Source organism: Momordica charantia, assembly GCF_013281855.1.
Source record: "Momordica charantia cultivar OHB3-1 chromosome 4 unlocalized genomic scaffold, Mcharantia_2.0 BLBB01000004.1, whole genome shotgun sequence".
NCBI lineage: Eukaryota > Viridiplantae > Streptophyta > Magnoliopsida > Cucurbitales > Cucurbitaceae > Momordica > Momordica charantia.
The window spans coordinates 16,984,933-16,999,855 of record NW_028275162.1 but is presented as its reverse complement, the minus strand read 5'-3'; the positions used below and the strand labels follow the sequence as shown (position 1 = coordinate 16,999,855).

The window sequence follows — 14,923 nt, the reverse complement described above, 5'->3', positions numbered from 1 at the left end:
AATTCACTCCTCCCCGACTTTAGGGGAGTAGATGAGTGTTCCCTTAAATGCTGACTCCGGGACTTGAACAAGGGGCCCCACCCTCTCATTGGCCGAGAGGGACTTCCGGTTATTGGTTGGACCATAACCGGGTTGTTCATTAGAGGAGCAGTGGTGTTTAAGGAGTAAGATGTAACTCAGGGGTAAAACGATAATTTGACCCAACTTGAGTTACGAGCACTGGTGAAGGATTGACTCGTCATTAATGGTCGTATATCCGTGGACACGAAAACGTTCTGCATTGAGAAGAGTGCAACTGCGGGTCTTTAGTGGAATGACCTGTAGTTAACGAATCTTGATTAACTCGGTCAATGAGTTTGACCGATTAATCTTGCATAGTTGGAGCTTCGGATCTGTAGGTCCCTTAGGTCCCCTTGCTAGCTCATAACGGGTAAAACGAAGATCAAGTTTTTGGAGGAATTTGAATTGTTCAAATTACTTAAGGGATTATATATATATTGATACATTATAATATATAGTTAATTATAAAACCAAACTATATATTATAAGAGAAATTATTTGAATGAGATTCAAATAAAATTAATATGAATAAGATTCATATTAAAACTATAGGTTAAAAATAATGTGCATAAGATGTACATTAGAACTATAGGTTATACGAGAGAAATGTTATAGAATATGATTCTATTTTTTGTGATAAATAATTAAGTTTTAATTATTTATTTGATTTATATATATATATTAATTGGATTAATAATTAATAATTATTTATTAATTAATAAATTAATTTTATATTTTAATTATTATTATTATATATATATATATTAATTATTTATATATAAATATAAATATATATATATTATTAATATTATTAATATTAATAATATTAAACTCCCCTGCAAAATTGCAGGGGAGTGGGAGTTTAGTGTGACGTGGGGAGTTACCCCACGTCACTGCTTTGGTTTTGTATTTTGCAGTAAGAAGAACTCCCAGTTTTTTTTCTCTCAATCAAGCTCTTTCTCTCGTTTTTTTCCCTTTCGTTCCAAAGGATTGCTCCCACCAGCACGATCCCAAGACCCAAGAGGATAGCGAGGAAGACATAGTGGTGGTGTTCGAGGGAAACTCGTTGAAGAAACGTTCTTCAAAGGTAAAGTTTCCTCTGTATTTTTCTTATTTGAAATTTGATTTTGTATCCCGAAAATCAGCAACGAAGATCCGCTTCCGCTCCGGGAATCACATCCCTTCAATTGGTATCAGAGCCAAGTTGTTGTTCTGATTTTTTGGGATCAAAATCACTAAGTTTGGTGGGTGATTTCATATTTTCGAAATATGGGTTTGCGGGTTGAAAAATTTCCGGTTTTTGGCACTTAGATAGCGTTTTTCTTCGTGATTCGATCATGTAAGGCCTCGGTGTTTTGGGCATTATGTTTCTGCTTTGTTTCTGTAAGTCCGGGTCGCTCGAAAGTCGTTCGTGGCGTCGGATTAGGCAAAAAGTTGCAGAAAACAGCGAAGAAGACGAAGCAAACTGCGCAGACAGCGCCATGGCGCTGCGGGGACAGCACACAGCGCCACGGCGCTGCACTGTAGCGCTGCGGCGCTGCTGCTGCAGTTTTTTTCTGCAGCAGCGCTGTGGCGCTGCCCTTAGGCGTAGAGGCGCTATCCCGGGTGTTCTTCGGCGCGTTTCCGTGGCTCCGATTCGCGGTTCGAGAGCGGTTGCAGTCGTTTTCTTAATTTTGTATTATTTCGTTTTCTTAGGGTGCCAAAAACCGTTCCAACTTTACTATTTAATTATTTTATGCATTATGAATGTATATTTTAATTAAAATCATATAGCATATTGTATGCCATATCTCGGGCCACTCTCACCCATACATATCAAAGGACGAGCCCTCACGGGCAGGAGTCCATAACTCACTCAGGATTGAGAATGAGTTACCTGGTCATCCTAAGAAATAGCAACCTATTAGTTAATGGTGTTACATCTAAAGATTGTCTATTTCGTGGTCCGGTCTTATACAAACTCATTGTATAGGATGCCCCCACTCGCATGTCTCCACACGAACGACCTGGATCGAGTCGTCTGTAACCTTTACAGAGTGGGTCGTATCCATAGTGTTGCCAGGATAAGGTACCCAGCCTTATCCATATACTATAGACCCTTTAGGTTATTCACGGGATATTATTCATTCATATATCAGGGGTATATCAAATATATACCCAGGATATACTGTCCTGATTACATTAAAATAACCTTAGCAGTTTAGTTTATTGGATTTGGACAATGCAATGCTATGTTTCGACAACAAATTTATTGAATAAAACTTTATTGAATATACATTTATTTTTACATAATACAAACTACGAGTTTAGGGCAACACACCCAACAAACTCCAACTTGAACTAAACTCGAGTGGGGTGTACATTATCATAAAGCAAAGGAAAATACAATAAACTAGCGCATACACTATACCCAATAGCCCCATTACTAAATCCTAATATGTTTTAAAACAGAAAACAAAATCCCTAAGTCTTCTTCTCCCTCATTTGCGTTTTTCACCTCCAAAATCCCAACTTGGTTTTCAAATTTTCTTTCATCAAATCTTCAAGAACTCCTAAATCCCTCATACCTCTCTCTTTTTTGACACACTTAGGATTAGAAGGTGGAGTTTTTGTGTTGATCGTGAAGCAAGAATCAAAAACCATGGAAGACTCTTCCTCCTCTAAACCATCCGACAAAGAGTAGGGGAAGAAAAAGGCGATGCTTCCACCACCTACTCCACTAGGTATGATTCCTCTTGAACCCCCTAAGATTTCTCATGAAAGGTTAATTTTTGATCCTAGGGAACAATGAAAGAAAATAGATGATGCTTTAAGAATGAACCCTAGAAAGAACCTATCCATAGGTAATGCAAATTCTGAAAAAGTGACTTTAGAACCTCATGTTGCTAGGGTTAGTGAAGGAGGCCAGAGTGAGAAGAAATTAGAAGAATTTAGCAAGGCCTACCTTAGAAAAAATCAATTCATGGGTGATAAAGGTTCTGATTTAGATGAGAGAATTGCTAGGCTTAACGAGAGAGTTGAGATTGTGAATAAGAAAAAAGAAACTAGGGATAAAAGAGAATGAGGAAATTTGTGCCAAGATGGAGTTAAACAAAAAATGGCAAATATTTATGGAAAACTCAAAGAGGATGAGTGAAGAAATTCAAATTGAATTAGGTAGTATGAATAAATACCATAGGTTGAATTCCTCTCAAGTCAACCCCGTTTCCGAATCGTTAGAGTTATCTATCCCTCCCCCTCTTTCCGCTACTGTTGATATGGATGTAGAAGGTCAAGAATAGGTTAGTGGTGACCGAGCACGACACAAAGTCATTGGAGCACTCAGATTCAACCATGGTCGAAATACATTGCCAAATTGCGCCTGGCGCAATTTTGGAGGATACTCCACCGGCCACTCTACAAGGTATTTCATCCCCCAATTTTCCAGATCTTATTTTGACTAAAATGTCTTTAGTTTTTTATGATTTAGAAAAGGAGAAGCCAACGTCAAAAATTGCACCAATGATACAACCGCTTATGATGAACTTCATTGTTTGAAGGGTTTGAAGGGTTTGGCAAGTTATCACAATGATCAAATCAAGCAAGCTATTGAAGTACTGAAAAGGGAGAATCCACATACTATTATCGTATATGGCGACTACTATAATGCATTGCTTTGGATTCTTCGCCATGCTTTTGTGCTCGGTATACTATTCTACATTTTACAAAATAAAATTTAGATCTTAAGATTTTGTTTATTTGATATTGTTCTTCTATAAATTATTAATATTTTGTTTCCTATCTATATTTATATGAGTAGGATTTGATGAAGCTTCTTTGCAAAAATCATGTTGTGGGATTGGAGGCAACTACAACTTTAAACTCATAAAGATTTGCGGACTTCTTGGTGTACCAGTTTGCCCAAACCCTCGTGAACATATAAGTTGGGATGGAATCCATTTGACGCAAAAAGCTTACAAATTCATGGCATATTGGCTCATCCACGACATCTTTCCAAAATTGTACTGCATTGTTTAAATTTAGTTTGAGTGATTTTTTTTTCCTTTTTACTTTTTTCGTAATGTTTATGATTTAGTTAGGTCTTTATTGATTCATTAATGAAATTCAAGTATTCCATTTGTTATATAATCTCATGTTTACTTTTTTTTTTTTTTACCTTTTTCTTTCCTTTTTTTCGTGAATTGTGGTTTGAAAAACAGAGTTAGAACTGATTAAAAATTATCAACTCCAACCCAAAAGCTTAAATTGATGGGTTGGGTAAATTTAATTCGTTTATATAAATTCTAACAATGTTTGTTCGGATTATCTGTCAATGAAATCTCAAGAAAATTTTAGAAGACTTCGCATGCACATTTTGTTTATATATATGATTTATTATTAGTAAAAGTTTCATGTACTTTAATTAATATAAAATATAATTAAATAGGCATAATTTGTCCCCTAATAATTAATGGCAATGTAATCAATTTTTAATTCTCTTTATCAAGCCCAAATTTCAGATATTGATACTCATTTTCTTTCCATCTCTCTGAACAGTTTTTAAGCTAAATTATAAAAAAATACCCTTAAATTTTGATATTGGTTTAAAAAAAACTTCTATCATTTCAAAACGTGATAGTTAATGTGAAAATTTGCTTGGATTATGTTTGAAAAAATAGAGAAAATGGGGAAGAAGTTATTGTTTTTAAGAGGATCTTAGGGTAAAATTGAATAAAACAATATAGGTTAAAAGATACAATTAGTCCTTATACTTTCACTAAAGAAACGATTAGTCTCTAAACTTTAATTTGTAATGATTTAGTCATTGTATTTTCAATAAAGTAACGATTTAGTTCCTGAATTTTAGTTTGTAGCGATTTAGTCCACTGTAGTTTAAAAATTGTAACAATTTAGTCCTTATCATGAAAAATCTTACTAAAATTAAGCGTCCATTTTTATCCTATAACAATTTAATCTTTCTAATTTATAAACATATTTGGTCTGATTTATCAATCATATAAGAATCTTAAAAAAAAAATCACGATAAAGACTAAATTGTTACAAACCTTAAATTACAAAGACTAAACTGTTACATATTAAAGTTCGGGAACTAAATTATTACTAATTTGAAAGTACGAGAATTAAACCGTTACAAACTAAAGTTCAATGACTAAATGGTTACTTTAGTAAAAGTATAAGGACCAAAAGTCTATTTTGACCAACAATATATAAGCAAACTCTCTTGACAATGAAGAAAGAATACTTTTAAAGTAAATTTGAAACGTTAATTGACTCATACATATGTTTTCTCAAAAGGCTGTATTTTTAAAACCTTTGTAAAAAGTTAAAGGGTAGTATTGAAAATTTTTAAAGAGTATGAACAGACCAATGACAAAGTCATATTATTTATTTTAAGCCAAACAATATATTATGAGACAAGTATTCCAATTTTTGTGAGACAAGTCTTCAATCAATTTATTATAAAAGCGAGTATAGCTCAATGATAATTGGTATATTTCACCAATCAAGAGGTTGCAAGTTCAAATCCCCCTAAATGTTGTACTAAAAAAAATTATGAAAATGACACTTTATAAAACAAATTTTTAAGTCATGTTACATGATGAGCTTAACTATTTAAAAAGTTTAAATATTTATTTTTGTCACTATAATGTATTGCTTTAGATTCTCCGACATACTTTTATATACGGTAAGCTATTCTATATTTAAAAATAGGGCAACATACATTTTTGTGGTTTGAACTAGATGTTTATTTAGTTGTGAAGTTTCAAAAGGTGCACTTTTAGTTCCTAAGATTTATAAAATGGTTCCAAATAGGTCATTGAGTTAAATTGACTGTTAGTTGACTAATGATGTGGTATTTTTATTGGATTATGTGGCATTTTTCTTCTTTTTATTATTTTTTTCTCTTTTTCACTTTCTCTCTCTTCCTTCTTTCTCTCTTTCTCCTTTCCTCTGTCTCTTCTGCTTCTCCGGCGGTGTCCGACGCCACTACCATTTTAGAATATACCGGCGACCACTCCGCGCCAACGAATTTTCTCTCTCTTTTCTTCTCCTTCCTCTCTTCTTCTTCATCTCCGGCATAAGTTTGCCACTGCGCTGAAAATCCACGCCTTCATTTACCCTTATTTTTACCATCATTCTTCGCACCTACATAACGTTGTTCAGATCTGAAACCGAACATTCTTTTCAGATCTAAAACCAAATTTATTTCGGATCTGAAATGACCAGAGGTCGTCGTGGTCGCCAGTGGTTGTGGGCGTGGAGCGGTCGCCGGTATATTCTGAAACGGCAGTGGTGCCGGACACCGGTGGTCGGCGTTGATCGGCGGAGCATCGGCAAGCTATTGCCGAAGAAGGAGAAGAGATGGGGAAGAAAGGAGAAAGAGCAGGTTCAAAATATCGAGAGACATGGTACATGTCGAGCATGTCGACATCGACATAGGGGGAAAAATTGATTTTCCCCCCCTCTCGTCGACATGTCGAAATGTCGACAAAGTGTCCATATGTCGACTCAAATGTCGACTTGTATTTTTTTTTCTTCTTATTCTTTAAGGTTATTTTATTTCATCAATGAGACATTCGAATTTTAATACGGTATAAAGTATAACTAATAAGATTTGGAATTTGCTTTATTGATAATTTCTAATCCAATCTAGTCCTTACTTATGAACAATATATGTGAAATATTGACATATATAAAAATTGAAATAATGTTAGAATTTTTAAAAAATAAAATATTATTATATACAAATAGTGGTGAAACATGAAGTAGAATAGGTAACTTAATTAATACCAAAAAGATGATCTCGGAGGATCTAGTGCACTATCCTGATAAGTTTGATATAAATTACAATAGTTCTCCCCGATTATTCTAAACGGAAAGTTTTGAAGGTAGTTGCTCAAATGAGTAGAATATGAAGAACATATGGATCTCATTGATAGATAATTTGGAAAAATGACACAATCACGAGGTTGAGGTGTTTGAAAATTGTGTAAATTTGATTGGAAATTTGAATTGATGATTGATTTGAAAATGTGTTTGAAAAATGAGTAAATTCAAATTTGAAAAGAGAAGTAGGTAAAAAGTAAACAGGTACGAGTTAATTGGAATTTAGAAATGTGTTTGAAAACCTCGGTAATTATCTCACTTCCAAATGAATCCTATTATGAAAAACACTAAAAAAGTAGTCAAAAGTTTACAATTAAAGTTTACTTTACATATTCAAATAATTTCCATCAATCTTCATTAAAGAAAAAAGTCTTTTTTCGATGTTTCCATCGAGATCGACATTTTCATAAGTAAAATGGTCATTTTCTTACATTTAATGGTTAAAGGTAATCAATTATAGGCTAATTAAGCTACAATCTAAGTTTTATTTCCTAATTCAAAAAATTTTCATCAATTTCCACGATTTCAATTATTTTTCTCGAAATATCCATCGACATCGACATGTTCGTAAAATAGAGACCTTGATATTTTCATCGACATCGACATTTTGAACACTGAGAAAGAGAGAGTTAAAAGAGAAAAAAATAAGGAAAAGCTGAGAAAATGCACATAATCCAATAAAAAGCCACAAAAGTTATAATAATTTAAAATAAAAAAATGACACTTCATTTAAAATTTGCCACGTCAGTTATGTCATATCATCTTAGTTCAATTTATCTCAAGGACCATTTAAAGTCATTTTCTAAACTTTAGAAACTAAAAGTGCACCTTTTGAAACTTCAAGACTAAATAGATATCTAATTCAAACGGAACAAAAAATATATTTTATCCTAAAAAATAATATTAAATTGTAAGATTGTTGCTTCGTATTATCTTTGATTAACAAAATATTAAATTTCTCAATTATTAGTATTGTTGCTTGCCATATTTACACCGGATTTGATAGAACTTATTTGCAAAAACCATGTGGTAGAATTCATTGATAAAAGAAGGGACTTTAATTTATATGAGTTTATAATAAACATAGACTCCTCTTATCGTCAATTGGTTTTGAGATGGAACCCCATGAATATTAATATGGTATCAGAGCCCAAAACTCAAACGAGCATCCGGTCCAAAAAATGGGATCCGGTCAAGATCGATGAGCCAAAAGAGCCATGATCTTGAGGAGGCATGTTAAAGAGACATGAACTACTCCTCTCGTTGCCAATTGGTTTTGAGATGGAACCCCATGATTATTAATATGGGGTAACTACAATTTTAACCTCGTGAAATTGTGCAGACTTCTTGAAATACCAGTTTGACCAAATAATAAGTATATTAGTCGGGATGAAGCGGCCTCTTTGACGTAAAAGACTTACATGACAATTTTTTTTCTCTCTCCAATATTGCATTGTATAAATTTTGTAATTTTGTTATTTTTTAATGGTTTATATTTACACAATTTGTAACCTTATTAATTATATATTAATACAATTCGAGTACTATTACCTATCATCTGTTTATGTTCATGCTACATTAAAAATGACTTACTGAGTAATCATATAATAATGACGTTATAAATCTTTCAAAGCTTAGATATTTAATTTTAAACAAATATAGGAACTAAAAATGAAAAAGAATACAATCATTTAAAAAAAAAAATTCAATCAACAAAATTAATTTGATTAATTTATACTTGATTTACCAACAAGAGTATAAATCAGAGGTAATTGTCACTCATTTGTTCCCTAGATTATTCCTATATTCTCAATTTGTTGTATTATAAAAGATTTATGTTTTATTTCCGTCCCTAAATTTGAGGAACTAAGTCAATGGAGATTTTTAGTCATGAAATTTTGAAATGAACATTTTTAATCTCTTCTTCATAATAAGACATTTTAAGTCTCTAAAATTTTAAAAAGTAGTTCAACTAACGCGAAGATATATTGAAAGATAGTTGGATCATAATGAAGAAAATAGTTTGGTTTTCACACATGAAAAAGAGAGTCTTGGAATTATTGCTGACAATCGCTCTTTTGAGGATTAAAAGAGAGGATCGATATACTAGATTCTACAATGTCGATTTTTTCTTTATAATGTTATGGATGTTTACTATATTATCGAAACGAGTTAGAGATAGTAATTGAAACTTAAGAAAAATGAGGCTATTTTTAAAAACAAATAGCAAAGTATATGGATTTTTTTTTATTTAACCTTCAGGATAATTTAGATAAAGTGAATAGAAAATTTGGAGGCGAAATTTTTAATTAAAGTAATAAATAATATATATTAACAAACTATGTGGAGTCTCTGAAATTTACTTGAGAAAATCTGAAATAAATGTCTACTCGAGTCGATAATTTTGAGTCATTGCCAACTCTATTTCTTTAGGCCACAGTTTAATTGATTTTCACATTTCTTTGAAGTTGAAAAAATAAAATTTTTAATTCATTGCCAACTCCGTTTTTTTAGGCCACAGTTTAATTGGTTTTAACACAACATTCTGAAAAAGTAAAAAAGAAAAAAAAATAACAATAACTAAATTTAAACAATGCATTGCAATTTTGGGAACATTTTGGGATGAGCCAATAAGCCATGAATTTGTAAGTCTTTTCCGTCAAATGGATTCCATCCCAACTTATACGTTCATCAGGGTTTGGGCAAATTGGTACACCAGGAAGTCTGCACATCTCCACGAGGTTAAAGTTGTAGTCACCCCCAATCCCGCAACATGACTTTTGCAAAGAAGCTCCATCAAACCCTGCTCATATAAATATAGACAGCAAACAAAGCATTAATAACTTATATAGAAGAACAATACCAAACAAACAAAGTCTTAAGATCTGAATTTATTAGGTAAAATGTAAGAATAGCATACCGAGCAAAGATGCATCGCGAAGAATCCAAAGAAATGCATTATAGTAGTCGCCATATACAATAATAGTATGTGGATTCTCCCTTCTCAATACGTCAATGACTTGATTGATTTGTTCATTGTGATAACTTGCCAAATTATTCAAACTCTTTAAACAATGAAGTTCATCATAAGCAGTAGTATCATTGGTTTGGAATTCAGTGAGATAGATGGGTAAACATCCAATTGGAAAGTTTCCGGGAACAATGACTCGAGTAGCACCATAACTTATCACTTTCTGCATACATCATCGTAAAAAAAAGAGGGGGGATTAGAATATTAATTAGTAGGAAAAATCTCAATCCACACCACTTGTAAAAAGTATCAAACTATAAATTACCTCAACCGCATTTTTTATGGTTTGAACAACATTTGGCACCATATCTTTCGCCACTGATATAGTTTTGCCTTGGAATAGTGCATAATTGTAGTCGTTCCCGCCAATCTCGCCCACCAGAAACAAAGCACTCCCTAACTTCTCGTTGCAATCTGTAACATATAAATGTAAAAATTAAAAAAAAAAAGTCAATATTACAATGAGAGAAAATAATGAAAATATTATACCTAAAAATAGAAGGTAAGTGCATAATTACCTCTTTCATTAAGACAAATGGAGTTAAAATGAGAGAACATCCAATCAAGTTGATGATCGAGAGAAGAACTGGTAACGGGAGACAAGATTTTATTGCGAAGAAGAGCTTCGGAAGACAAAGCTGTAGAACCAGCCACTGCAAAATTGACTCCATGATTTGTCAAAACATCCTTGTTAAGATAAGGATCACCAATGGAAGCCCCGCGGCCAAAGCTGCATAATCACCATTAACGTATGTTTTTATGAGAAAAATTGCAAAGAAAGTGAAATTAGAGAAATAAAAAGTAGATAAAAGTAGAAATAGGTTACCAAAGTAATCGAGCATGAGTAGGCCATTGGAGCAGCGACCAGTGGCACCATGGAATAAGGATTCACCATAGGGAGGGTGAGAGAAGAGAGTGTTAGGATTTTCTCGAATCAAATTTCGAGTATCGGAGATTGAGTCGCCGAGTTGATATATTGCATCGAACATACACGCCCTTAGTGGATGGGCAGCGGAAGGAGAAGAGAGAAGAAGAAAAAGAAGAGGAAGAAGAAGAAGAGAGAAAGATGATGTTGTAGATGAAGTCGCCATTGCTGCGAAAGGGAGAGAATTTTGGTGTAAAGTGATTTCGTAGGGGAAATTGCGAGTGAAGAGTGGAATAATGGTGAGGCCTTATTTATAGATTCTGATTTCTTCCCATTCCTTTTGGGATAAAAGGATTTTGAATTTAATTTTTAATTTCCTTTATCCTCTTAAGATTCGGAATTCCTTCTCATTAATTTTTAAATTTAAAAGTAAAAAAAGTAAAAATCCAAAAATCAAAATGATTGTTTTTTAAGTTACAAGAAAAACGCATTTTGAAACTTCAAATATCATAATAAAATAAAGCCGCTTTGCTTAATAATGACTATTCATTATGTTATAACATTTATTTTTTTTACTAATACTTATAATTAGTCTAAAATATTATTTATTAAAAAAAGTAAAATATTATTTATACGTTTGATTCTTCCGAATTCTAATGGGATAAAAGAGTTTGAATTTTGATTTTAAATTTTAATTTTGAATTTCTTTATATGTGTATGAATGAAAATTCTCTTTGGACTGAAGTCTGGACAATTTATGGAAACACAAAAGTCAAAAATAAATAATTAGGTTTAATTAATAGAAAAGATCAAATGATCAAAATCGAAAATTATTCAATTTAATTAATTAATCAAATTTCAGTCGAAAACAAAATAATATGATTTTACTTGACCAATTAAACAATCAAAGTTGAAAAGGAAATAACATAAAATGATTTTAATTGATTATTTAAATTGTTCGGGCTAAATTAATTAAAATTTTCAAAATAAGGAAAAAATTAATTAAAAAATATTTTATTTAAATAAAAAGAAAAGGAATCTTATTTATTCAAATTGTATTTTTTGTTTACTGATATTTAAAACGTAAAAAGAGGGAAAGAGGTTAATTGATATTTTTGTTTTTACCCCGTTGAACAAATTTATTGCGACGCAAAATCAATGAAACATAGTGAAAAGTGAAATAAATAAAATAAAATATGTGATAAATTTAAGTGCCTACAAGAGTTAAGAGAAGAATATTTTAATTTTTAATCCAACTTTTCCATGTTAAATTAAAAATTATGTCTCATATATTGCACATAAAAATACTACGTGACTATTTAAAACAATTTTAAAAATATTAGGAATTAAATTGTTAGATTCTGAAATCGAATAAACTAAATAGACTTCAAATCTAAGACTAAAAGTATAATTTTTCCAAAAGTTTAATAATATTTTAGACTAATTCAAGTATTATTAAAAAAAAATACATGTTAAAAAATTTCATAACAAATAACATTAAACTGTAAATGTATACTTTATTGGCGTAGAAGTATACAATAAAGAATTAACTTTTTTACACAATTTTTTAAATTCTAAATATTTTTAAAATTCAAGATTCTGGATATTCTTAAATTTAATATAATAATATTCTTAAAATAAATTTAATATAATTAGAGGTAATAATCAATCCAGAAACAAGATCGGACGTTATTCGGGTTTGTCATCCCTTACTTGGTAGTGGTGAGCTTGGTAGTAGCATAGGTCGATCCTCGGGCTGTTTTTTCAGGGCTCAGGATATTCATGTCGGCGTATTCGTGCCGATATTAAGGCCTTTGATTCCAGGTTAAATCTAATAGCTTTATTTTATTATGATATTTGAAATCTCAAAATGTGTTTCTCTTTTAAAAATAATCATTATAATAATTTTACTTTATTTTATTAATTTTAAAAAATAATGGGAAGGAATTCCCAATCTTAAAAAAGGATAAGGAAATTGAAAATTAAATTCAAAATTCTTTTATCCCAAAATGGGTGGGAAGAAATCAGAATCTATAAATAAGGCCTCACCATTATTCCACTCTTCACTCATTCACAATTTCCCATACGAATTCACTTTACACCAAAATTCTCTTCCTTTTGCAGCAATGGTGATTTCCTTTACAACATCATCTTTCTCTCTTCTTCTTCCTCTTCTTTTTCTTCTTCTCTCTTCTCCTTCCACCGCACATCCACTAAGGGCTTGTATGTTTGACGCAATATACCAATTCGGCGACTCAATCTCTGACACCGGAAATCTGATCCGTGAAAATCCTAATACTACCTTCTCTCACCTTCCCTATGGTGAAACCTTTTTTCATGGTGCTACTGGCCGTTGCTCCAACGGCTTGCTCATACTCGATTACTTCGGTAACTTATTTCTACTTCTATCTTCTCTTTCTTTCTCTAATTTCACTTTCATTGCAATTTTTCTAATAAAGGCTTCTGTTAATGGTGATTTTGCAGCTTTAGACGCGGGACTTCCATTGGTGAATCCTTATCTAAATAGGGACGCTTTGACAAATCACGGAGTCAATTTTGCAGTGGCTGGTTCTACAGCTTTGTCTTTCGAGGCTCTTCTCCGCAATAAAATCTTTTCTCCAGTTACCAATTCTTCTCTCGATCATCAGCTTGGTTGGATGCACTCTCATTTTAACTCTATTTGTCTAAATGAGAGAGGTAATTGTTCACTAACCTTCTATTTTTATATACGTAAATACTTTCAGTTTCTTTTTCTCTTGTTATTATACATATTGATCTTTTTTTTATTTATATGCTATAGATTGCATCGAGAAGTTAAGGAGTGCTTTGTTCTTGGTGGGCGAGATTGGCGGGAATGATTATAATTATGCACTGTTCCAAGGTAAAACTATGCAAGAGGTGAAAGATATGGTACCGGATATTGTTCAAACCATAAAGAATGCAGTTGAGGTAATTTATATTTATATATTTTTTAAAAGTGATGTTGATTATCGAGATTTTCCCTACTAATCTAATCTCCTCTTTTTGCTTATGATGATGTTTGCAGAAAGTGATCAGTTATGGTGCTACTCGAGTCATCATTCCTGGAAACTTTCCAATTGGATGTTTACCTATCTATCTTACTGGATTCCAAACCAATGATACAACCGCTTATGATGAACTTCATTGCTTAAAGGGTTTGAATAGTTTGGCAAGTTATCACAACGATCGAATCAAGCAAGTCATTGAAGTACTGAGAATGGAGAATCCACATACTGTTATTGTGTATGGCGATTACTATAATGCATTGCTTTGGATTCTTCGCCATGCTTTTGTGCTCGGTATGCTATTCTACATTTTACAAAATAAAATTTAGATCTTAATTAAGATTTTGTTTATTTGGTATTGTTCTTCTATAAATTATTAATATTTTGTTTCCTATCCATATTCATATGAGCAGGATTTGATGAAGCTTCTTTGCAAAAATCATGTTGCGGGATTGGGGGCAACTACAACTTTGACCTCATGAAGATTTGCGGACTTCCTGGTGTACCAGTTTGCCCAAACCCTCATGAACATATAAGTTGGGACGGAATCCATTTAACGGAAAAAGCTTACAAATTCATGGCATATTGGATCATCAACGACATCTTCCCAAAATTGCACTGCATTTTTTAAATTTAGTTTGAGTTGTTTATTTCTATTTTTATTATTTTTTTATGTTTTAGTTTAGTTAGGTCCTTATTATTTTTTTCGATGATAATGTTTATGGTTTAGTTAGGTCCTTATTGATTCATGAGTGAAATTCAAATATTACATTTATAATACAATCCCATGTTTACTTTTTTTTTTCTTTTCTTTTTAACCGTTTCTTTCATATTTTTCATGTACTGTGGCCTAAAAAAACCGAGTTGGCAGTAAACTAAAAATCATCAACTCCAATAGAAATTTATGTTTTTCCAATTATTTGTCAATGAAATCTCAAGTAAATTTCAGAAGTCTCCGCCACATGCACATTTTGTTTATAAAAATTTCATGTACTTTAATTAATATTAAATATAATCTAAAATATAATTAAATATGCATAATTTTGTCCCCTA

The 14,923-nt window shown here is 31.9% G+C and overlaps 1 protein-coding gene and 1 pseudogene across 1 annotated transcript; one reads left to right on the top strand and one right to left on the bottom strand.

The window, feature by feature from the left end:
• Positions 1–9,534: 9,534 nt before the first annotated feature.
• Positions 9,535–11,070, bottom strand: LOC148211945 (acetylajmalan esterase 1-like; annotated as a pseudogene).
• Positions 11,071–12,970: 1,900 nt separating this feature from the next.
• On the top strand, positions 12,971–14,501 carry LOC148211944 (GDSL esterase/lipase At5g03980-like). Its single transcript, XM_088122957.1, has 5 exons — positions 12,971–13,232; positions 13,329–13,541; positions 13,645–13,793; positions 13,891–14,164; positions 14,284–14,501. Exons 1-5 carry the CDS (start codon positions 12,971–12,973, stop codon positions 14,499–14,501), a joined length of 1,116 nt encoding a protein of 371 aa, XP_087979083.1.
• The last annotated feature ends 422 nt before the right edge of the window (positions 14,502–14,923 follow it).

Bases quoted from the DNA above. Each gene is read 5' to 3' on its own strand.
- LOC148211944 (XM_088122957.1), top strand. From the start codon at position 12,971: ATGGTGATTTCCTTTACAACATCATCTTTCTCTCTTCTTCTTCCTCTT. The intron at 13,542-13,644 runs GTAATTGTTCAC...TATATGCTATAG, and splicing joins TATTTGTCTAAATGAGAGAG to ATTGCATCGAGAAGTTAAGG. The intron at 13,794-13,890 runs GTAATTTATATT...TGATGTTTGCAG, and splicing joins CCATAAAGAATGCAGTTGAG to AAAGTGATCAGTTATGGTGC.